This window comes from Motacilla alba, chromosome 2 (genome assembly GCF_015832195.1).
Source record: "Motacilla alba alba isolate MOTALB_02 chromosome 2, Motacilla_alba_V1.0_pri, whole genome shotgun sequence".
Lineage (NCBI taxonomy): Eukaryota > Metazoa > Chordata > Aves > Passeriformes > Motacillidae > Motacilla > Motacilla alba.
The window spans coordinates 91,077,223-91,101,056 of record NC_052017.1 but is presented as its reverse complement, the minus strand read 5'-3'; the positions used below and the strand labels follow the sequence as shown (position 1 = coordinate 91,101,056).

Here is a 23,834-nt window from a genome sequence, read left to right as displayed (position 1 = left end):
AAATGTAAGCAAATTTTTTTCTCAAATTTCATTTATATTTACAGGAGTCTTTGTGTGTGTGAGGAATTTAGTTCAATTTAATTATGTTGACATAAATAAAAGTACTTGTTCCTTTCCTAAAGGCAGTTGCAGTAGAGACTGTTGCTATGAAATTTTAGTCAGAAAGTCTAATATGAAACTTTTTATATTTTTAGACAGAAGGTTACACAAGACCAGCTACCTCATGTAAGTCTGTGAATTTCTTGAATATAGTAGATTTGATGTAATTAATATTTGGCCTAATTTGACTTACTAGCTGAACTCAAAGGGTTTGACTGATGTAAAACATTCAGCTTGTAATACCACAAAATGCTTCCAGAGATTTTTCTGGTTTTTGTGATTTTGAGGTGATGAAAGAAGGAAATTGCCAGACTTCCAATCTTCCTTAGATTTTTTTAACTTCTTGAGTCTGGAGATATTTATGATAACTGTAGTAATTTGCTCATCAAGAAAAGTAAAAAGGTATGGAAAAGTGGGGCTTGGTGGCTTTCTCTGAATAAGCTGATAAAGTCTCCTCCACCTCATTTCCGTCATCAGAAGGCTTACATGCTGAATCCGTGGTGAAAGTGGGAAACGATGGAAGCCAAACTCCCCAGCATCTTCCCTCATACACTGTGGCTGAGTTACGTCTTTTATTGCTGTAGTGTGCTATAGATCCCTAATGATACCAGTCTGGAGGAATACCTCCTTGCTACCTTTTGACCCCAGTGTTAATATCAGAAGGAAGGTGGGTTTGATTAAAGTAGGTGAAGGTTGCTTAGATCAACAGAATTTGTCAGCATGAATCCTGCTGTAGGAGCCTACCACAGCAGTGGGTTTTTTTCTTCTTTTTATTGGTCATTGGTGGCTTCTGTGGCTTGTACTTTTGAATGTTGGTCTGCAAAACAAGGTGGCAGAAATATTTTTGATCTCTGTGTCTCTTGCGAAGAAGATGGAATGTCACCCAGTAATTAGCTGAGTAATTATCAGTCCAGAGTAAACTGACATCAGTCAAGTCAGCAGACTTCTGTAGAAGACACAGTCAAATATCAATCTGGAACCTCAAAAAGAGTGATCCCACACAGATCATATCCTGCCCAACGGGATATGAAGCTCTGAAAAAATGGACAAGAGGGAAGTTACCTGCAAAAGTGTTGTGCCTTTTAATATAAAGGTTTGCTCTGGTTAGGTGATAAGGTCAACATCAAGTGAATTCCAAAAAAAACCCCTCTGGTTATTTAGAAGAAAATACTCGGTTAGCCGCATTAGTTAGTTTAAGTAACTGTAGGCTAGATCATGTTGGCAAATGTCAAAACTCTTCTGACAGTGAGGATGAGTTTGGGGATATAATTAAGAAAGGGCCCTAGGACACAGGTACGAGTGTACAAGCAAAATGGACATTAACAGCTTCATCAGCATGTGTTAGTTGTGTTAATGGGAACTGGTTAACGTGGCAACACAAGTCTTTTGGCCTTGTCTTGTAGGGCCAAAGGTGTCACTAGTCCAGAGAATTATTACATGTCCTGTTGCTTATCCGGGAACACAAAACTTCTCACTTCCGAAGCAATGTACCCTGCAGTAGCTGGTTCTCTGAAGCATAGTTACTGTTTTAGACTGCCTTGTTTTGCTGAGCTTTCCTTTCCTCCCTCCTCATGCCCATATACTGATAGAGATGAGATGATCAGACATTCCAACTATAACTTCTTGTTGGAAACTTAGCTATTGTATGTACAGTTTTTAGGTTCACTGGTATTTGCTCAGGAAAAACCCACATGCAGACCTTGTAACTTTTGTTCATGGAGGAGACAGGCCCAGCTCAGTTTATTCCATACAGCCTTCTTGTGTGGGGTTCAGCTGCCTGAACACAGGGGCTGTAGGGTACCCTGCAGAGCCTTTGGGGCACAGGTCTCCCACAGACTTCTCAGCAAGGATGCCTGCTGGTTTCTAAGATGGATGTGTGTGCCATTTGCTGCTGAATCCTGCCCTTTACAGAAACCACAGCTCTGCAGTCCCTGCAGTCAGAGGGACCCTGAGAATCCTTTTTTCCCAGCCCAATGGTCAAAGGAAGAGTCAGAGTTCTTCGGCTCTGGTTCACAAGGTTGTTTATTATTTCTTATCTCTTACATTCTTTCTCTGGCCTGCCAAGATCTGTTCAGCAGGTCAGCCAGAGGCACAGTGCCCGCCTCCTGGGCTGGTGTTGTCTTTTATTCTAAAAACTAGGTGTACTATATTTATACTTATGTTCCAATACCTATCACCTATGTTAGACAGTCAGTCTCTACTCGGAACCAATCTAAAAGTGCCAACATCACCCAAATCATGGAGGTTAGAAGGAAGAAAGAAGAAGGACAGGGAATGCCCAAATCCCTCCATCTTGGGACCCCAAACCTCCATTCTAAAAATCCCCAAAATTCTACTTTTCATCCTGTGACAACTACTATTATGCTGCTTAAACTTTTGTGATTTGTAATTCTTCATACAAGGTTGGTAGTTTGCTCCATGGGCTAAGATCAAAACCCCACGTGTCTTTGGCTGCATGCCAGGGTCTCAGAGCCCCCCTGCCAGGGGCTCAGGCCATCCAGGGCACCCAGAGGGGTGTCCTGGGTTCTGACACACAGCCACTTCATGGCCAGTAACTGTTTGGTTTGTGTAATGCTTCTGTTGCAGAAATACAGTGCAAACCTTTTGATGTTGCTAATAATTCTTTTTTTATTTTCTAGCCCCATTGAAGAAGAAAGCAAGGTGAGAGTACTACCCGCACAGAAGAATCAAAAGAGATTTTTTTAATCTATTTTTCTGTAGCAAACATCATGACATATGGGAAAATATTTTATATTGTCTTTCCACTGTACTTACTTCTCCTCTGTAAATTGTTCCGTTTTGTCTGTGAGGAAATAGCAGCTATGGCTTTCTAAATACTGCACTCAAAAAGTAATTGCAATTAAGATTTCAAGCTGCTTCCATTCTATGTGGGATATCATTGGCTGAGTAAATTTTATAAACAGCTGTTTATATAGGAAGGAAAAAACCCAACTCACCATTATTTTAGTCATCTCCTTTAGCTGATTTGTAAACAAGTTCATCTGCACAACCGGTCTCTTTGAGAGTCAGTCAGAATAAGGACCTTTACAGCATATTCTAAACACTGTTATTTCTCAGAGAAAGATATCCAGTATTGGTAAGTGAAAAAAATTTGGAAACTGAAATATTTTGAGTAAACTTAATGTTTTAGTAATTTTTAGAATGCATCTTAATACTGTAATTTTTTTCTCTTAAGGTGGGAAGATGATTATAAGCATGAGGTATGTAGAGGCAGTAACTCCACACAAGTGTTCACATTCCCACTAGTGTCTCATTCTGTAGCAGTTTCTTTATGCTTGTTTTTATTTTTTTCTGGAAAATGCTTATTCTTTGGCTTCATTTAGTATTTTATTAATATTGTTGCAGAAGCAACTGACCTAATGAGTCAGAGTTTTGTGTTCATCACAGCAGAGGGGAAGACAATTCAGTACATTCACCTTAGCTCTCATAAATCCTGTTCAGAGCCACTGAGAGTCTCAGAGCCAGTCTCTCCAGGCCAGGTCTCCCAGCCTGTGCTGTGGTCTCCCCTTCCCTGTTTTGTCCCTCTTCAGATGAAGACTATTCTATACTGAAAGTTTGCTTTAAATCTTAAGATATATCTAAAGATTTACAATACTTTTTTCTAACTCAAAGGTGAAATTCAAAATGATCACTGAAGTATCTGTCCTGATTAGCTCTGGAGACAAGCACTGAGAAGTGCTTTATTTTTATCTTAGTGGCAGAGTTGGTTGTTTGGCTGGTCAGGTACTCTGCTAAATGCAGCTGAGCATGTGACTTTTTTAAACATGATTTTGCTCCTGAGTGAGGAAAGACTGGGAAAGATAGCTCCTGTAGGTGTGTGGCTTAGATGTGAAATGTGTTCCTCCTGGTACTGGAAGTAAAGCAGTTGTGTTTGTGTAGCTGCTACCAAACTGATACTGAACATCAAAGGTTACATGTTTATGGCTCTGACCTAACATTATATCTTTTCTTTGTGTTGACTTTTGTTGTTGGATAAAAGATTAAAATGTCTTGTTCTGTACAAGATGATGCAACAACTGCTGTAAAATTCAGTCTTCTAAATTTTTCCCCTTTTCTACAATCCCACAGAATGATCCTGTTCGGAAACAGAAAGCTCTGGAGTTCTTGGTATGTATGTAAAATAATTGTGATGAGATAATAATTGTGGTGTTTCACCAGTAGGATGCAGTGAATATTGTTTGAAGGAGCCTCAGATTACTGATCAAACTCATTTGACTGCAACATTAATTTCTATTTTAGTGGACTCTGCCCTCAAAAGTCAGTGCAGCTGTAGCTTGGCTCAGAGCAATTGGCTGGATTAAATGTGAGCTCTCAGCCTGTTCTGTGGATGGCTCCCCTCTGCTGAGGAGCCCCCCTGACAAGAAGTGTTAATTAGCAGCACTGATGGTGCTCATTAGATATGGCTGCCCATATCTAATGGGATTTTTGATAATGCTGAGCAAGAGGAGCCAGTCTGGTCTGGCTGCCAGAGAGAGCACAGCTGCTGGTCTTGGAGTGACTGGGGAAGTTTTACCAGTTTCTGTTGCTGTTGACAATGGCATAGTAAGGCTTGGTTTGTCTTCTGGGTTTATGAAAATACCTGACTTTTACTCTGTAAAAGTTGTGTTCTGTACCTAAGGCAATTGGAAAGTTTCATTTGAGTTTGAACTGTGTTTACACACCAAAATCAGAAGTAGAATGTTTGTGCTTCATGTCTTCCACACTGTGGTTACTTGTGACTTCAGAAAGAGAGAAAGAAAAAGCAAGTCTAAGGGATAATCAGTAAACTACAAAAAAACTTGGTGGTTAATTGACTTTTATGTACAGGAATCACAGCTATTCCTTATATCACAAAAGACTGCCTATATTCTTTTAACTTACTGTAATCACTTATAAATTCATTTGCTTAGTAATCAGCCTGAAGCTTATTTTTTATTCAATTTTCTACACAAATAATATAAATTTAGGACTTGTGCCATTCTCTGTCTGCAACAAAATGTTTATGGACTTGACAGTACAGGAGAAAGAAATCCAAGTTTTATGTTTTAGCTTTTATCAGGCCATAATTATGCTCCCAGTTTTATTTTTTGATATTTTTGTATACATTTATCATATATGCCATATGTTAACCAATAGTATAAATTTGGTTATGCAAAAATCAAAGTATAACTTTGATCTGTTTGTGTATTTGACCCTTTGGCATCCTAATGACCAATTCTAACCATGTTTTTCAACAGGAGACTTTTCACATCACCTCAGACTCAGAAGCAACACTTGTTGTCCGCATTACACAGGAACTCATGGAGGCTTTGAAGGCTTTTTGTGAAAAGAAGGCAGCAGTAAGTAGCTTAATCTTGTCCAGAATTGTTTTACCATTGAGAGGAAAGGAGCGGTTAAACTCACTGTGCTCTCTCCCAGATTCTCTCTCCCAAATTTGCCCTGAACCAGGACAACACCCTGCCAACCTGTAACAGTTCAGGCATGGATCAAAACCTCCAGTTACATGTACTTAAATTTTCTTTTTTTACAATTTTAAGTGACAAAGATATTAATTACATAGCACATTTCTCTTAGTATTCCATCATCATGTATCTGTTTTGGCTTTTTTTGTGTGTGTTCTGTTCTGAGCACCATTTTGCTTCTCAATGACAGGTTGTCATCCTTTTTGTAGTGGTCCCTTGCTTGTTAGCTTTTGTTCTAAGATCAATGAGGCTTTAAGTGCCACCCAAATGTGCCACTTTTTTCTTTTGTGGGCCTGTGGGTAGGCCTGTCTTTCTCATAACTTGTAGCTTTGCTCTCAGTTGAGAGTTTTAATCTGTTGAGATTAAGGTAGGCAAGATGTTCTTGACTATCTGTTGGTCCTTACAAACCTCCATAGCTTCTTTGCAAAGAGGTTGACTACCCGTGGAAAAAGGAATCTGAAGAAGGACCAGAATCTGTGAAAAAATGATTCATCACTCTGGCAGCTACTGGTTCACAAAATTCAGGATGTGTTTTTTTTTTTTCTGAAAGCTGTTTCAGACTGTTTTCTCAATTGTATATTCCATGTCAGGTGAGCTGCAGTAACTGTCTCTGTGCAAATGCTGCCACCAGCACCAGTTAAGTATTGTTTCTGTTGCTTAATCTCTCAGCTGGGCCTTCCATTCTGCATTCCCCAGATGGAGGCAGGGTTTGCATATGCAGCAGTTTTATATTTTAGCCAGGTGATGATAAGAGATATGAGGCAATAAATTAGAAACAGGAGACATTGTCTTCACCAGAGACTTCCTTCTGTTCTCCAGGAACATATCTCTTCAAATAACACTGGAAAACAGTGGTGTAATGTGGCAACAACACACCCCTCATATGGACTTTGTTATCACTTAAAATTGTACTTTGCTAACTTTCTATGGGAAACTTGTTGCTTTTTAGAATTTGTGAAGTTCTTAAATTCTTGCATTTGCAAACAGACATTCTGACCTTTTGCTTCACCTAGGATAATTACACCAACAGTTTAGGCCCACTGATGTCAGTGCCTCAAGATGAATTTCCAGAAAGGAAAAGTGTCCCAGAACACTATGGGCCAGATGTAGAATACAAAGGTAATTTATATTTTTTTCCTACTAGTTTGTTTACTCTGGAGCCTGCACAGATTGTGAAAATTTACTTTTATGGCCAGCCATAGAGCTTCTTAGCCGGTGTACTCTGTGTGTGCCCTCTGAGTCAGTTCAGGGTATAATTCTCTGGAGCTTTAATGACTTTACTGTCTGAAAACATTCCTGTCTCACTGAACAGTGTTACAGCAGTTAAGGTTATGGAAATTCAAGCAGTAACCCTTCCTGATCTATTTACTATTAGAATTTCTGGGTAAAAAAATGCAAAACTCAGGTAAGACATAAAGGCAGGAAATGGGAAAAGAACAGAAGTACACATCATAAAATCTCAAAGTAGTTGTGTTTCCAGCTGGTATTTTAATATTTTGCTAACTTTAAGTGCCCTTTATTTATTCAGGAGGTTCTGACTGGAATCAAGGTTTCTTGTCTCAGTATGAAGAGTGTTCTGAAGATGCTTCTTTTGCTCCTGCTCACTCAGACAGTTACCAAGCAGGTGATGGATCATCCTCCTGTCATCTGACATCTGACAACTTTGCAAGTATGTCTGTGCTCGGGGACTCTGCTGCTGTTGAGCCGGATACTCCTGCCAGTGGTGTCAGCCAGTGGCTGAGACATCTGAGAAACTCTGTGCCCTGCACAAATTCAGCTGCTGAGGCCTCTTCATACCAGAGCAGCCCAGTGAAGGAGTTCTCAGCAGAATACATATCCAATGATGGACAAGGAAGTGAGCTCTGTGATAACAGACTCTCATTTGGCAGAGAAGATACTAAATGGAGGAATCAACAAGTGTGTACCAAAGCAAGGCATATAAGTGACCAAGAATTATCCTACCCCAATTCTTCTGCCTCGTATCCTTCATCTGGAAGATACTTTACAAACTATGCTTCACAAAACTATTCCTCTTACAAGAGCTATGAGTCTGTGAACACTTGTACATCTTCTGCAAATTTGGCAGTTTCAGGAAGAGGTGGCTCCAGGTGGCACCAGGACACTAGGTGGAATGAGTGGAATGAGGACTACAGGTGGAATGACGATTCTAGCTGGAAGCAGGAATCTAGGTGTCAAGAATTCAGGTATCAGAAATCAGGCTACCAGAGAGACTGGAGCTCACATCAGGACTCATTTTCTGGCAGTGGTTCGTACCAAGATCACCAGCAGTTCAGAAGCTCAGAAAAGATGTTTGATGGAGTCGATGTTGGTCTTGCTCCCAACACTGTGAACAGGCTACTGGGAAAGGATGTACCTACAATGACCAGGACGCTCAAACAGCTGGCTCCATATTATCCAGCACTTCAAAGTAAGATGGTGATTAGTTTCCTTCATGTGAAATGAGTTATGTCAGCGTGGTTGCTGTAACCTAAGCAGGAGATTGCAGGTTGCAGAGATGGGATGAGCTGTTCAGGGGAGTGGAGCTCATTTTGCTCCCATCTGTATCAGCTGAAGAAAGGCACTGTTGCTTCTCTGAACACACTGTGCCTCTTGGCAACTAGATGGAGCAGTGAGTGAGAGGAGGTTTTGATAGTGCAAAAATTTCCTGAATTGAATGGTTTGTCCTAGGTCATCTTTCTAACTAGCAGTTTGTATCATGAGTTGAACTGGTAGATTTGCAATGATGGGAGGGTGGCATAAAGATGGATGGCATATAGAAAAAAAATACTGGAATGCATGCAGAACCAAGCCTGGATGACATTATAATAGATAATCCAAAAGAATCAAAACCCCTTGGGATAACAAGAGAAACGTTATCAAAGAGCTGGTTCATTAAGTGTCAATTTCTTTTTTCCAGTTGCTGTAGAAATAGTCATTAATGTTGACAATAGTGATATACTATTCAAAATGAGAGCTTCTCCTTTGGAAATAGATTATGAGAGGGACTTAAAGAGAAGTGGGCATATGCTACTGCATAGTTGTTATTGGGCATGGGTTTTGTGGGGTTTCACCCCCGGATTGGGATGACCCCGAAAGATGGAAAAGTCCCTCCTCCAACCCGTGCCTTCGAAGAAAGACTCAGTAGTCTTCTGTTGTCTGTTCTCAAGGTAGTTTATTGTTGGTTATCTACAAGATTCTTCTCCCTGAACTGCTGTGGCCCGTTCAGCAGCTCAGACAAAGGCACACTGCCCTCCCAGGGGGCTGGTGCTATCTTTTATATCATATATTACGTACTACATGTTTATACTTTTTCTCCAATATCTACTATCTATATTGAATGGTGACTTTCTATTCTAGACCAATCTGTGAGTGCCAACATCACCAAAGACATGGAGGTTAGGAAGGAGAAAGAAAGAGGACAGGGCACACCCAAGTCCCTCCATCTTAGATCTCCCGACCCCCATGTACAAAACTTGGACCCCTGCGTACAAGGCTTAAAACCCCCCTGTACAGCACTCAGAAATCCTACCCTTTACTTCGTGACTACTTCTACTACAATATCTAAACTTTTGTGACTTCTTGTTCTTCCTGCAAAGTTGGTAAACTGTTCCATGGGTCAGATTCAAAGCCACAGGGGTCTCTGGCTGCATGCCAGGGTCTCAGATGCTTTTGACCTGGGTCTGGAACATCCGAGAATGTCTGTGGGACATTCTGAGTTCTGACAGGTTTGGACAAATGCAAACTATGCTTCTGGTACTAGAATTAGTTAATTATTTAGGTAGCTACTTAACAGTAAAACTTTCATTTTCACATTCTCTATGTTGTATTATGGAAATCTTATGAGATAGAAGTAACTCTAAATGTCTTTATTGGCCCTTTCCAGAAATAAATATTCAGACATTCGTCAATGTGCTGATAGAAGCTAGAGAGAAAGATTAAGGAGCAACAGCTGAACTGGAAACAGATGAAGTGCTTTGAGAATCTCCATCACTTGGCTTTCAGGAAAGAGACTGCATTTAACTCTGTGTTTGACTGGCTTGGGAGAGGTAAAGGGAGGTAGGGTTTAAGTTTTTAACACGTGAAATATAGCTGGAACATGAACTTGCACATAATGGGTACATACTATTTTGTTTAGGCTTTTTGTAATGTATTTGTTATATCTTAGTATATTTCAGAAAAAAATATCTTTTGTTATTTTTTGAAAATATGTTAAAATTACTCTGTCAACAAAAAGCTAATAATCCTTTTAATACCCTTCAATTCAGAAGAGAAAGAAAGGTTTACTTTTATGCTACCTACTTAGGAAGAATGTTAATTGAAAATACAGGTTTACTTTTCTTCACACAAATGTAAGGCCAGTTCCATTAACTTGAGGCTTTATAATGCCCATATTTTTAGAAATTGATACACTACATTTCTGTTTGGACAAAGAAAGGAGAATGTCACAGCATAGGTATTCGCTATCTTAATGTGATGCTATATGAGGAAAATGTAATCTGACTAGAGGACTGGTATGTAACAGGGCATATCAGTTTCAATTTCCAGAGTAAGAAATGGTGTGAAATACGTGCAGATTTTTAAATCATGTTGTTCAAGATGAAATAATTATAAATTATCTTAAAAACTCATTTGGTGGATGGACCCATGGTAAAATAAAAATTCTCGATTCTTTCTACTGGCAAAAGCATATTAACAAATGGTAGAACCCATAAGGCAATCAGATAAAATAACAGGAAAAAGTAAACAAAATGTAGTAGTAACTGAGTAGTACTTACCAGTTCATCAGGTGTATCAGAGCTCCATGTTCATGAATGCCTGGCTTTAGATATCTGCTCTATGTAATTAAAACCAGTTTACATGGAGCTAAAGAAAAGAAGTAAAGTGAGACAGTTTACTCCTGAGTGTCTGTTTTCCTTTTCACTGCTGCATTGTGGACTATCATTTTTCTTCTCACCCATGCTGGAACTGTGTCTCTGTGCATTAAATACTTGTGCTGAAGCAGGGTTAGTCTTCATGAGCTGTCATAAAACATTTTGGATCTTGTTATGTAAATTTTAATAAAAACTCAAAATAATTTATTATTGAGCATGTAAACTCAATTCCCTGAAGTTTTCCTTCTGTTACTATTTTGTGTTTGCATCTGAAAAGATCCACTTTCCTTTTTCATTCCTGTTCACTGTGTTTCATTCCTGTTCACTGCTCATACTTACTGAAGTGTTGGAGTGGTTTGTAAGGTCACACGCCTCACAGCTGTGCCATACACTTCCATGCACTGAATTACATAGTCAGCCTTCTTGCTTAAAAGGGAAAATTGTTTTTTCCACCTCAGGTGTCTTCCAGAGTTTTGATTTACAAGTCTGTAGGATTGATTAGTTATTATATCTACATTTAAAAATTATCAGAAGTTATTTACACAAATGTTACTAGCATAGTTTTTTTTCCTCACAGAAAGTGTAGTGCAACTAAAATTCTGAAACTGTAGAAAAAAAATGTTGCTAGAACATGTTACTGCTGCAACTGTGTCAATTCAAGTTAAAACCTTTTCAGTTGAGGTTGCTGCAGAGAACTCTTTTCCCCATTTCTCACTCCCTTCTGGATTTTACTGCCATCACTGTATATCCCAGTGGCATACAGTAGCTGGATGAACTCCACCCAAATGAGATGCTCTTTCCACTTACAGGTTCTGTAATTTTTCCTTCTGGGCAACAGTTACTGTCTTTCCTTTGTTGTTGTGCAGAGTCCTGCACCGGGCAAACAGTTCTTGCATTTGGAAATGGAGTTGAAGTAGTGAGACAGCATTGATTTACTAAAGCTTTCCTGAAGTGTAGAGTGCTGAATACTTCTTACTTCCAAGAAAACCCTTTACCATATCTTGCTCCTATGTAGTGCAGAATTGGAGCAGAACTTTGTCTAGACTCCAATCCTTCTTTAAGAAACCACCTCACAAAGTAGGTCTTGACAGCTTGCAGAGCAGCACCGGATGCTTGGCACCCATCAGCACCACTGCAGCTCCATCACAGGCCTTGGCATGGAGGCAGGAATTCTCAGAATGCACCTGAGCCCTTGGAGCAAATTTCTAATTTCCTTAAAAAGCCAGTGACAAAAGCCCAGACTGGAACATGTCTTGGACTGGGGATAAATGGTCTGCTTTTACTCAGTTTCTTGGTCTGTGGTGTGCCTACTTTCACACCTTTAGAAGTGTGTTTCCCAGTGGGACAAGAGTTGTTCCAATCCAGAGCCACCTTGACGATTCTCTGCATCAGTGATGCTCCTTTAGGAAATGCTGCAGTCAGCTGTTCTGCACCAAGGGCAGTGAAATACGAGGCCAGCTGGATATGGAGACATCTTTCAGGGGGGACAACTTGGGAAGTTTCTCAGATTCCAGCTTTTTAGTTTGTACCATGGACTTACTCCTCAAAACACTTCCCAGAATTACTGGATTTTATGTGGATGTATGATCCAAAGGGACAGATTCCTTAGTGGAAACAAACAGGGGAGCTCTTTTGAGCCCAGAAATTCTCAAAAGAATTCTCTTCTGTTTTGTTTCTGGAGACAGCATATACAGTTATTATCTCAGCATTCCAGGGAGGGAATGTTCACAGAGTAAGTGGTGGAAGTCTTTTTCCCTTCTTTTCTTCAACATAAGTAACTTTCACAGCTGTTGGATGAGGTGGTTTCTGACCCTGGTCATTGCTCCTCATCTCCCTCCTCACCCAAAACCAATTCCTTGCCTTTTGGATGAGGACACCCAGGGTGCTTTGGGAGATCTCCTTGTTTTAGTGTGCTTATGCTTTGGGGGCCATTGGTTTTGCCCCACATACTTGACAACGGAAGAGTGTTCAGAGTGTTGCTGAGCTGTCCCTAAGGGTCTGAGTATCACTTGTCAGCTTTTCTGCATGACAGATGCTTTATAACAGTTGCAGAGTTGCCACTTTGCTGCCTTCACCCTGACACCAGACACTACTTTGGGTGAGACACAGAATCAGAACTATCTGAGTTGCAAAGAGTCCACAAGGATCACTAAGTCCAGCTGTTCAGTGAACTCACCATACAGAGACTGAACGTGTGACCTTGGTGTTATTTGTACCATTCTCTGACCGTGAGCCGATCTCAGGGTCACCTGGAAGTAACACTGTAACTCTGGTTGTCTTTGCTTCCTCCAAGTTGTTTCTTCAATAACTGCAAGAGATGGTGTATGACAGGAATGAGTCATTACTTGTCTTGCTTGAGTTTTTCACCTCTCTCTCATTAGCTGTAAATGGTGAGATGTAGGGTAAAGTTACAAGAATGTAAGTCTGACTGTCAATTCAAGGCCACTTCAAATAAGTGCTTCAGCACAAACAGGAAGACTTCTAATGCCAAATGAGACAACTAAGCAAAAGGAGCATATTCAGAGTCAGAGTTCATTTTTGTGGGGAACTTATCAAGGGCGATGCAGTATGACCTTCTTCACAGGTACAAAGGAGTTGTATTTGAAGCCATCCCAAGGATACCCTGAAAAGAAGGAGGCAGCTAGAAAATAAAATAAAAAAGGCCATCCAAGTGGAGAGATCCCTGAATCGTAGAAAATGAGAATACAGAAATAAAATCACCATGCCCTTAAAGCTGTACAAAAGTGAAACAGACTAAAAGTTGATCAGGTATTTTTACTTAATTTTAAATTCTGTATTTAAAAATTAATACATTAAACTCTTATAAAAGTAAGGCACATGCAAAACATGTTGTGCAACTTCTGGCTTTTGACTGATATAAACTAATAAGCATAATTTTAATTTGGCATTTCTAAAGAGTCATTTTTCCCATGCAGGATATGTGTAAGAGGTAAGGATATGTATAAGGATTCAATATTGTACTGGTTAAATCTAGATTCTGTGCTTTCTGTACTACAGTAAGCAGAGATGGTCATATCATACAATAATACAAAATAAAACCAACTCAAGTACAGATTCTGACGATGATTACCAACATACAAAATTTCAGAATGTGATGTTACATCCATTATAATACATAAATAATCTTATTCAGTAGAGGATGATTTGGCAACTCCAGTCTATGTAATGCCAGTGTGTGATTCCTGGTTATGGACGTCATACGATACTGAAGACCATGGAAAGGTACTGCTCATAGGACACCTGGATCCAGCCATCCTGATCTGTGTCGTATCTTCGAAACACATCAGTCAGCCTCTGAGGAGGAAAGAAAAAAAATAATACAGATTTTTGTTCTAGAGGAAGGTTCAGGCTGCTACATGCTCCCCTTGCCACCTGGGCTTTATGAACCCTTTCTGTTCATCCCCTCTGTAGCCATTTTACAGTTTTATATATAAAGACAGCTCACTGCAATAATAATGGAATACCTACGGCTACCTTCTATATAGACCAGACAGCTTTTTATAACTGGCTTTAAAGCAGGGGGAAAAACAATGCAATGTTTGAGTGATCTGGAAACAGAATCCAATGCATACCTTGTGCATATCTCACCTTCTAGGCAAATATTCTTCATGTGCCATTGCTATCTGAATGACCCCAGAGATGCCAGGCAGTAGAGACAAAGGACCAGAACAACTACCAGCATGGTTTCAGTAACATCAGCTGAGTGATACTCCATTTCAAAGCCCTTTTTAGCAGAGTTAAAGCCTACAACTAACCATAACTGCCTTGTATTTATTATAAATGAATGCAAAGGTGACTGATGTGTCTAAATAACAGAGATGTGACTTTATAAGGGAACTGCTTTCCCTCCATGTTCTCTCTATTTCTCTCACTCTCTGTTACTGAAAGACTGGAAGGATTTTTGTGTATTTTTACCATTACCCTCACAAGATCAGCTCTGAAGTCTGTGTTAAACTAACAGACAGTGTCAAACACTGATACTATTTTACACTTTTTTGTCCCTCACCCATTGTATCAAATTTACTTCAGATGCAGAAGAATTACTAATGAAGACCATTACACAAAGATATTTCTAGCACTTAGCATATACTTAGTTCAAATGGCTTACTATAAATAAGAGCAAGTTCTAGATCCACTGTTAAAGTGAGAACCAGAAAAGCTTAAGAAAAGGTAATTATTTTTTCAATTGACATCAAAGTACATCTCCTTTCTTACCTGTAGAACAACACAGCACTGAATAAAATCATCAAAAGCAACTTGTCCTTTTCCTTGCCTGTCAAATTTCCGAATAAGGATATCATAGAATTGATCAGACAGTCGGTAACCTTGGAAAAAGAGAAATACTTTAGAAGGTTTCAATTACTGCAGTCCTTCTATAAAAAGAACAAGGTTGTTTAGCAGGCATGTGTAACAAAACCAGAAAACGGTAAGGAGTTACAATGACTTTGGGTTTTTTGGTACATATCTCTGTTAAACTAAAATGCATGCAATAAAACCCATGCTCAATAATAATTACCTACAGAGTCACAGTAAATATAATTACAGATTAAGGTGACTGTTTGAGTGAGGGAGTGGTTTAGGGCTGCAGTTCAAGTCTTTACAGGCAAAGTGACTGGAATGAAAGTTCCTTAGCCATCAGAATGCTCTCACAGCATGGACAGCTGGCCTTGTTTTACAAAGTGGCAAGTTTTATCAAGTACCCTGTTAGTTCAGACTTTGCCTGATACACTGGTAACCCTCTCAGAGCTTGTCACAGAGGAGACTGGAGTTGGATGTGTTAGGACATGTGTGAAATGTTTTCCTTTTTCTCTATTTAAGAAAAAAGCTTTAAAAAACATGTGCCTCTGGCATGGACATCGTTAAAAGGTACCTTATACCTAAAAGGAAAGCTGCCCTTCACCTGCCTCATTTTCAGTCACATTTGTCAGTGCAGTACAGCTCTGCAACAGTACCAATAAGCAGCTCATTCTATGACATAACCCAGTCATAAAAACTGTAATTACTAATGAATTACCAAAACCTGTTAGTGCTTGCTTTAGTTCATTTTTGTCAATCATTCCAGAATTGTCTCTGTCATACGTTCGAAAGACATTCTGCCAGTCTGTGATGTATTTCCAGACTCCTGTGAATTCATTGAAGTTCACACCCCCTTTGTTTTCTCTGTCAAACATGCCTGAAATAAAAAGTAAGAAACACATATAAAACCTTAGTCATGAAACTCCTCAGCAAGTTCTGCCAGGACTTTAAGTAGATACTAAGAGTGCTCTGTGGAAGGCACTGAAGAGAGAAAAGAAACTGCTAAAATGCAAGTGGTAATTTGGAAAGTCCTGCCAAGCAAAAGCAAACAGTCATCCACTTAAGGAAAAAAACAATAAAGCAAGATAAAAATACCAGAATAAATCACAGAATGTTTATTTTTCCTAGGTTTTCATTTTCAGTTCAAAAATACTGAGGGCTTGATTAATCATCCAGTAATAAATCAAAATGGGCAGAGGGATGAACTGTTCTTTTCTAAGAACACATTAAAAAGTCTTACATAATTTCCAAGAGTGATGGAATATTCATCTGCATTTGATTTACTGATACTGTTATCTTTACATGTCACCCAGCAATGGAACTCAGACTGCAGCTGAACACTTATTGAAAACAAAGCCAAAAATGTAGTCCTTGGATTTATGAACTGTGTGATAGGAAAGATTTGATTTATTGTGCTTGAATCTTCATCCTTCTGTTCTGCCACCATCACCTTCCACATTACTAGCAATTGGTTTAGACACTAACAGAATTCAAGCATTGTAAAGCTCTGTTTGGTATTCTGAAGTAAAACATAGGCTTAAATTCAAGATAGGAAAAACTACTTCCCAAGACAACTTACATTATACCTTTTTAGAAAATTAAAGATAACAATCTCCTCATGCATAAATTACATTTATTATCTAAATAATTATGCAGTAACATTTTCTCGGGCTACTTTGACAAGTGCACATGTGTGTATGCAAAGGGCATTCCACTATTAATCAAAAGGCAAAATAATTTAACTTACTACTGCTGGGCACTCAGAGGAAAAAAAACCCAACAGTGTAGCAATTGAGAGCATTCTCAATCAATCAGCTAAACAGATCACAAAACAGTATCTTAGGTCTATGTCACATCACACAACTACACTCACCAAGAATTGACCTGACTGTTGCTGGATTAAATGGAGTCCACGTGCCTGAAACAGAAAGAATTACTTAGTTGAGAAGTAAGAATTCCTCAATGTTTAAAAAAAATGCAAAAAACCAAACAAACAAATGAGTTAAGAACAGTGAATTCAGAGCTGTGTGACATGGAGCTGGCATATTTAAAAAATATGACTGCTTGGAAGTAAGAAAGTCTCACCATTCAGACATGACTTCAGACCAGTGCTTTCCAAATACCACACAGAAACCAGCATTTTAAGGCTGCAACAAAAAAACCCTAACAAACCTTGGAAGATCTAAGAAGGACTTGGAAGATCTAAGATCTTAGATCTTAGATCTTGGAAGATCTAAGAAGGACTTTTTCATCCCAGGCTGTCAGGAAGTATTGGATAAAAATCAAGATCTAAACTGAAGTACCTCTTTTCTACTGACAGGAGCAGAAGTGTTCTAAATTGTAACTCAATCAAGGCCTCATATCTGTTCCTCAGTAAAAACCCATCTGCTCATTTCCTTTTTACAGGACTACTCCAGGGCATTTAGTTTCTGACAGGAAGAGTTCCCAACATGGCATAACCATACACTGCAGTTCAGAGTTCAGTACAAATCCCACCTCCACTGCTAAAACAATTAGGTGTTAGTTTGAATTAGTATTTTTAGACCAAGAAATGTTGCTGCTTGAAAGGGCCTGAGCAGAAATCATCTGGAGAGGAGCTCTGTACTTCTCTGAGTATTTAGAGGCTTGTCATGATGAAACTGTTTTCACTTGGTTGAGAGTGTTCCAAAGCGCTATGAAGCATTAAGCTTTAAACAAAGGAATCCCGTGCCTCATCTAGAATTTCACCATGGACTCTCCAGAGCCTGGGAAGGAACCAGGAGCACGAAGCAGCACATGATTAGCTGGCTGTGGCTGCCTGCGGGAGCCCGAGGAGGGGCCGGTGAGCCGAGGGCGCTGCAGGGGCACTCCCAGGGATGTGCCAGCTGCCCGCACATCCCAGCAGAAGGGCCGAGCTGGGATCCCGCAGCACGCTGGCTCTGCTGGGGCACGGGCAGTGATGAAACTGCACAGGGAGAGACAGCCCTGCACTGCAGGCAGGCCCTGAGACTGTTTGCACATATAGAGAAACGTAAGCAGAGAAAGAGAAAAGGAAAAATGGCTCTGAAAATGTTGAAGCAGTTTTTTAGACAGAGAATATCAGTACCTTAGAGCTGTGTGTCTCCTCAAAAAAATAAGAAATAATGGAATTAATGAGGTGGCAGGATTTAACACTGCACAGAATAAGAGGAAAAAGTGAAAATACAGTCTGAAAGTTAACTTATTTCATCTTGAAACATTCAAGTGATTCATAAAGCCACCACAGAATGAAATCTGAGCAACTCCAGAGGGGAAGAACTGTACTGATTTCATCTTATTCCAATAAGCAGTGAAGACTGTCCCTGTCTCTCCTCTCCTGACTCTAGTATTAACTTCCCACAGCAGCACAGAAGAAAACAAGAAGGAAGCAAAGGATTTTATTGTGCAAACAGTTAGACAAAGTGATGATCAGCCCCTCCCACGTAAGCACACTGTTATCTGCATAAACTTCACAGGTTGAAAATTTCAAATTGTCAAAACCACACTGAACTTCAAAATTCAGTGAGCACAATGCAGAATTTTTTAATGTTTTAGAAATAAACAGGTAACATTATTTTAGCCCATGTTAAATTGCAGGACGGCCATGTACAATCAACCACTATAGGATATATTTTGAAAGCAATACAGTGAATTGTTAGTGACTTTGGTGTACAAGATCTAGAATCTCTTGGAATGCAGGAAGCTTACAGTTCTGTAAATATTTTGTCTAACACGTGGTAGGCATTCTTCATAACTGCAAAGCACTGAAACTGCTAATCTACACTGTAAATAAGGAAAGAAAAGAGCTCAGTCATCACTGCCTATTACCCTTAAATTCAATCCTATGAAAAGATACTTAAAATATATAAAATTAAAAAAGGCAGGGTCATATGAGAAAATATTGAAAATATATAAAATTTAAAACAGCAGGTAAAATTTAAAATGGCAGTTTCTCACAGTTCTAAACAGCACTGTAATCTAAATTAAAATAGTGACTTAACTTAGTTTTTGCTAAAGATTTTATTCAAAATTTTAATTATGGATTAGTTCTGGCAGCCACAACACATTGCTTTTAATTTATCAGATACATCATTAAAAAAATATTCTATTATATCCAGTTCAGTTACAAGACTGCAGTTTTACTGAATAGAACCTTACAAATTTATTTCAAGTCAGGAAATTACTGACAAGAATGGGCCCTTCAGCCAGTGAGTGCTGCAGCTTACAACATCAGTTTAAGCCCTTCTCAGTCACAAAGCACAGGAGGCATAAAGGAATAAACTTTGGGAGAAGGGGAACTTGGTATGGACTCAAAGGTGGACAAACAGCCTGAATATGCCCTTTTTTCAGATTCCCAAACAGAAAAAAAACCCCACAGAGTACAACCCTACCCACCCTGAGTCATGGGAGGAAAGTAAAAATAGGCTACTGGAAAAATGTTTCATTTTTTGTTTCCGTGAGTTATTTGACAATACCCTAGTTTCTTTCAGTATTACAACATGGAAATGACTACTAGGAAGTTTTAATACTAGATCTAGAGTGCATCTTTCTACTCTGTTAGGAAAAACCCCAAACATACTTTATTTCCTGCACCATACTGTATGAAAAATAAATTATGTGCAATGAAAAGGCTGGTTGTAAACAGCTTTGCCCAGGTTATACGCTGATTCTGGTTAAAAAACAAAGGTTCAGCAGTGATGAGCAAGGAATATATGAATCACTGCTTATGATTTCTAGGAAGGAGAGCTGGGAAAAAAAAGGATGTGCACGCCCTCATTCCTCAGAATACAGTAATAGTTACAAGAGATATTCAGTTTAGAACAAACAAAAATCACAAGGATTGTTCATTTTTTCCCCTTTCCAGCCTTTTGCTGTAGATTAAATAGTAATTAGTGAGTGGTAGGACCACTTCCCAGCCCCTTCCATACAAAGAATCACGGCATCAAGCAACCACTCTCACAACAAATTTATCATGAAGCTTACAATGAGCTACCTCACTGCTCATTTCCAGACTTACCATTGGATAATGCCTGCTGAAGTTCATTATCAGATATTATTCCACTCCTGTCTTTATCAACTCTGGGAAAAGAAAAACAAAACAAAACCAAACCAGGCAGTAAGCTTTAAATGGCTGAAATTAACAGGTTCCACTTACTGAAGACTTCAACATTTTGCTTGTTACTCATCTGATGAGATTATTATTTTCCTGAAAAGTCTCTGGAACATGATACAAGCTCCAAAGAAAACTGCAAGACTTACTTAAGAGTGAAGAGACACATAGAAACAGTGACAATGAAACAGTTTTGGGCATGCTCTCCACAAGGAAGTATTTTTATTTATTTCTGTTTAAGAGAACTGCAGAGCACACATGCTGGTTAAATCCACAAAATGCCTAATGTCACAGTAGTGAGCTAGCTAGCTGTTTCACAAACTGGAGCAACAGGTTTGTCACCCAGACTCTCTCACATGCTGTCAATGGAGAGTAAGTCATTAATGTGACCAAAGTACTGAAAGACTCAATCGTTTGCAGGGCTCTGCAAAGGGATTCAAAGAGGCAAAAGCACAGGCAGGTTCCGGCTTCCACTGAGCCTTCACAGTCCATTATCTTAATCATTCAAGTTCTATGCCAAAATTAATGAATTAAGTAATTTCTGCCCAAATAAAGACTGATCATGCCTTCTTTATAAGGGTATCTGGTGGGACTTCCCTCCATTTCATACAAGGATGTTCCCCTTGGACTGACAGTTTTCATTTCCCCTCATTTACTGCCCCAACCAGAGTCCCACTCAGCTGATCCCTGTTCACAGAAGCTGCTTTTCTCTTCCTTTAGTTCTTACTGTCTTTTTCTAAACACTTTCAGTTCATTCTATTGCTTCCTTCCCCATCTCCAAGAATTATGTAACCTGCATGCAACACTAAAATTGCGAGCATAAACTGCAAAGATTTCAATTACAAACAATATTCCCCTTTATAATCCGTTTCTCTTCTTAGTATTGTGAACATTTTTTACCTTTTATCAGCTGTTACCAAGTCCTAAGCTGATATTTTCGTGAAAATGCATTATGACCTACTTATCTTGCTCCTGAGCAGCATCAGTCAGCACATTCCTTTTATAAACAAAATTATGCAAAATTAGAATGAGTTTTCCTTGTGGACATCAGATTTCTGCTCTGGATTCCACCTGACATATGGGGATCACTTGTCATACAGGGATCATGATCTGGCCCTGACAGGCTGATACAGCCCAGTTATTTGGGACTGTAAGGTGCTCCTGCAAACATTCACAGGCTCAGTCACTGCAGGAATCAGCAAACATCACCTGACCACTCACCCTCTTTTCACAGAATCAGGGAAGCACAGAACGGTATGGGTTGAAAGGCACTTAAAAGATCACCAAGTTCCAATCCCCCAACTGTGGGCAGGGACACCTTCAATTACACCAGATGGCTCAGAGCTCTATCCAGCCTGGCCTTAAACACTTCCAGGGATGGGGCAGCCACAGCTTCTCTGGGCAACCTGTTCCAGTGCCTCACCACACCCACAGTGTAAAACCTCTTCCCACCATCCAATCTAAACCTGCTCTCTTTTCCCCAGCTGCTCCTGAACAGATTACATAAAGATCCCAGGAGAGCTCCATCTGTCAGTGTGGTGCATGACCACACACACACCCTTCAGTCAGTTTTCCATCCACTGAAGAATGCCTCCATTCATTCCACGTTTACTGAATTTCTTCAAGGGCCTTTTGATAGTCTTGGGAGTATTTTTGAAAAGCATACAGATTATATGAATTGCTCCAATTCCAGCCATCATATCCATATCCAACCCTTACCAAACACAGTCCAGGATTTATACAGCAGTCTACCAGAAGGAATATTTTCAACAAAAGCCATGCAACTCTCCTGACTAACTAGATTATTTAAAATATTTTTACTGATTTTCCTGGTGCAGAAGCCAGATCATTGATCTGTTTCTTTCTGGACCCTCTAAAAAGAGAAATGGCTTCATGCATGCCTCTGCCGAGTCCTCAGAGGAAGTTGTTTTACAGCAGGCTGGGTAGGTAAGCTGCTGCATTCCTGAGTCACTCCGTAAATATCAGCCAGTTTTAGAAACTTAGTACTGTTTGTCTGCTGCTTAACCTCTTCTTGCTGCTGCTTGTGTCAGAAGATCTGTCTTGACTCATCTCCCATAAAAATGGATCCAACGTAAGCACCTCCCCAGTTTCCTCAACAAGACATAATTGGGAAATCTCCTGTGGCTTCCTTACTGATAGGATCTTGCCAGTGTGTTTGTTTAGCACAAGCCTGCCAACTCCCTTGCAGGTCCCTCTGATCCAGGAGAATTCAAGAGAATACTTCACAGAATCCTTTCAGTTGGAAAAGACCTCTGAGATCATCAAGTCCAGCCTATGACCCAACACCACCGTGTCAACCAGACCATGGCACTGACTGCCACGTCCTGTCTTTCCTTGAATACCTCCAGGGACAGTGACTGCACCACCTCCCTGGGCAGCCCATTCCAACGTCCCATCACCCTTGCTGAGAAGAAATTCTTCCCGATATCCAACCTAAACGTCCCTTGGTACAGCTGTGTCTTCTCGTTGGTAGCTTAAAAGTCTTCCACTACCATTTATCAGATTCCTTTTTACAAGCCTTCCCTGTGCTGCTGCACTGATCCTCCAGACTTAACTATCCTTTCCGCAACCTCAGGTTAACAATTCCTTCAGCGCTTTCAAGGTTACCGCCTCGCCCCCACCGATCCCCTTAACCTCGCTACGAAACACAGCCACATTCACCGCTCCCCAGCCCCTTCTCACAGACCCTCCCACGGGGAAAGCACCGCGACGCTCGCAGCGCTGCCAGGCGCCCCGGCAGCCCAACCCCGCGCTGGGTGCGCCGGGCCGGTGGCAGCAGCCGACCCGCTTCCGGCACCTCCCCGTGCCCGCCGGGCCCGCTGCGGCGGCGGCGGGGGGCTCACCTCTGGAAGACGCTCCACAGGAAGGAGGGGTCGGGCAGGGGGGCGCCGCCGCCGCCGTTGGGCCGGTGCTGATAGCCCGCCGCCATGGCCCCCGCGCGCGCGCGCCCGCCCGCACCGCCCTCCTCTGACGCAGCGCGCGCGCGACGCCGCGGCCGGGCGGGAGCGCGCGCCCGGCCCCGCCCCGCCCCGCCGAGGGAAATCCCGCCGGCAGGCACCGAGGGAAGGAGAGAGGGGGACACCGAGGGGGACACCGAGGGAGGGAGGGAGGCACCGAGGGGGACACCGAGGGAGGGCGGCATCGAGGCGGGGCTGCAGCGCGACCTCACCGCGGCGCGCAGGGCGTGGGGATCCGCGCCTCGGGAGTGGCGGACCCACCGCCGTCCCTCACGAAGGCTCCGGCAAGGGCCGGAGCCGTCCCTGTGACCGATCGCTGCGGGGTCCCGACTCAGGGGAGCTGGCGTGTCCTGGAGGGGAAAGAGCGTAAGTTTAACGTGCAAGAGATGCCTCTGCAGCATCGCTGAGAGGAAGAAGGGATACCGAGGGAAACCAAGCCCGCTGAACGGATTCCCTTACACAAAGTGAGGATTAAAGCACACAGGGAAAGAATTTCAGGGACAGGATGGAATTAAGAGTACAAGTCAAATTAGCATCATCTCACTAATCTTTAACTGAATTCTTTACTGAGGGCTGAACACAACTCTCTGAAAACCAGTCAAGTTTCCCTCCCTGTGCCTACACTTTCTAGGCAGTGTACAGTCCCATGGGACCCAAGGAGCTCCTGTGCTAAAATCCCTCAAGCACAGAGACACCAAGATGATGCTCTACTGAACCATCTCTGTGGACACACTGTCCCTGTCACTGCAGAAAGTCACAACCTCAGATCTATGCCTTATCCAAACTGCTGACCCGTGGATACCTCTTCTGGGATACAGAGGAGCTGGGGACAGGGCTGGAGCAGCACAAAGCCTGCCTGGCCACAGCCCAAAGGCGTTAGGTACAGAAACTCCAGAATGCTAAATTAAAACAATGTAGGCTTGTGTCATCCTTGTGCTTACCTCTGACAGCTCTAGTCGGGTACTAAGAGATAATGCCTTAAATGTGTCCTTCATCAAGG

The 23,834-nt window shown here is 41.1% G+C and overlaps 2 protein-coding genes across 6 annotated transcripts in view; one reads left to right on the top strand and one right to left on the bottom strand.

Moving 5' to 3' along the window:
* Positions 1-10,460, top strand: part of LOC119697337 — a 29,626-nt gene extending 19,166 nt beyond the window's left edge. For all 4 annotated transcript variants that reach the window (XM_038128014.1, XM_038128015.1, XM_038128017.1 and 1 more), the window contains 8 exons: positions 195-225; positions 2,739-2,760; positions 3,296-3,320; positions 4,189-4,227; positions 5,337-5,438; positions 6,575-6,680; positions 7,090-7,989; positions 9,445-10,460. In XM_038128014.1, coding sequence (XP_037983942.1) covers positions 195-225; positions 2,739-2,760; positions 3,296-3,320; positions 4,189-4,227; positions 5,337-5,438; positions 6,575-6,680; positions 7,090-7,989; positions 9,445-9,500 — 1,281 coding nt within the window. In that variant the 3' untranslated portion in view covers positions 9,501-10,460. The remainder of the gene's footprint in view (positions 1-194; positions 226-2,738; positions 2,761-3,295; positions 3,321-4,188; positions 4,228-5,336; positions 5,439-6,574; positions 6,681-7,089; positions 7,990-9,444) is intronic.
* A 2,546-nt stretch (positions 10,461-13,006) lies between these two features.
* Positions 13,007-22,873, bottom strand: PDCD6 (programmed cell death 6). 2 transcript variants are annotated; one of them, XM_038128018.1, is made up of 6 exons: positions 22,721-22,873; positions 19,764-19,825; positions 16,623-16,667; positions 15,468-15,626; positions 14,669-14,778; positions 13,007-13,747 (listed from the first exon to the last, which is right to left on the bottom strand). In XM_038128018.1, exons 1-6 carry the CDS (start codon positions 22,804-22,806, stop codon positions 13,649-13,651), a joined length of 561 nt encoding a protein of 186 aa, XP_037983946.1. In that variant the 5' UTR covers positions 22,807-22,873; the 3' UTR covers positions 13,007-13,648. The 2 variants fall into 2 exon arrangements, with proteins under 2 accessions (XP_037983946.1, XP_037983947.1); XM_038128019.1 differs by having other exon boundaries at positions 15,474-15,626.
* Positions 22,874-23,834: the final 961 nt, after the last annotated feature.

What these genes read in the sequence shown, in the direction of transcription:
- PDCD6 (XM_038128018.1), bottom strand. Translation starts at nt 22,806, where the DNA reads ATGGCGGCGGGCTATCAGCACCGGCCCAACGGCGGCGGCGGCGCCCCC. An exon ending in GCAAGCACTAACAGGTTTTG is followed by an intron (nt 14,779 to 15,467) that starts GTAATTCATTAG and finishes TCTTTTTCCAAG; the next exon opens with GTTACCGACTGTCTGATCAA. An exon ending in AGTGCTGTGTTGTTCTACAG is followed by an intron (nt 13,748 to 14,668) that starts GTAAGAAAGGAG and finishes TTTCCTCCTCAG; the next exon opens with AGGCTGACTGATGTGTTTCG.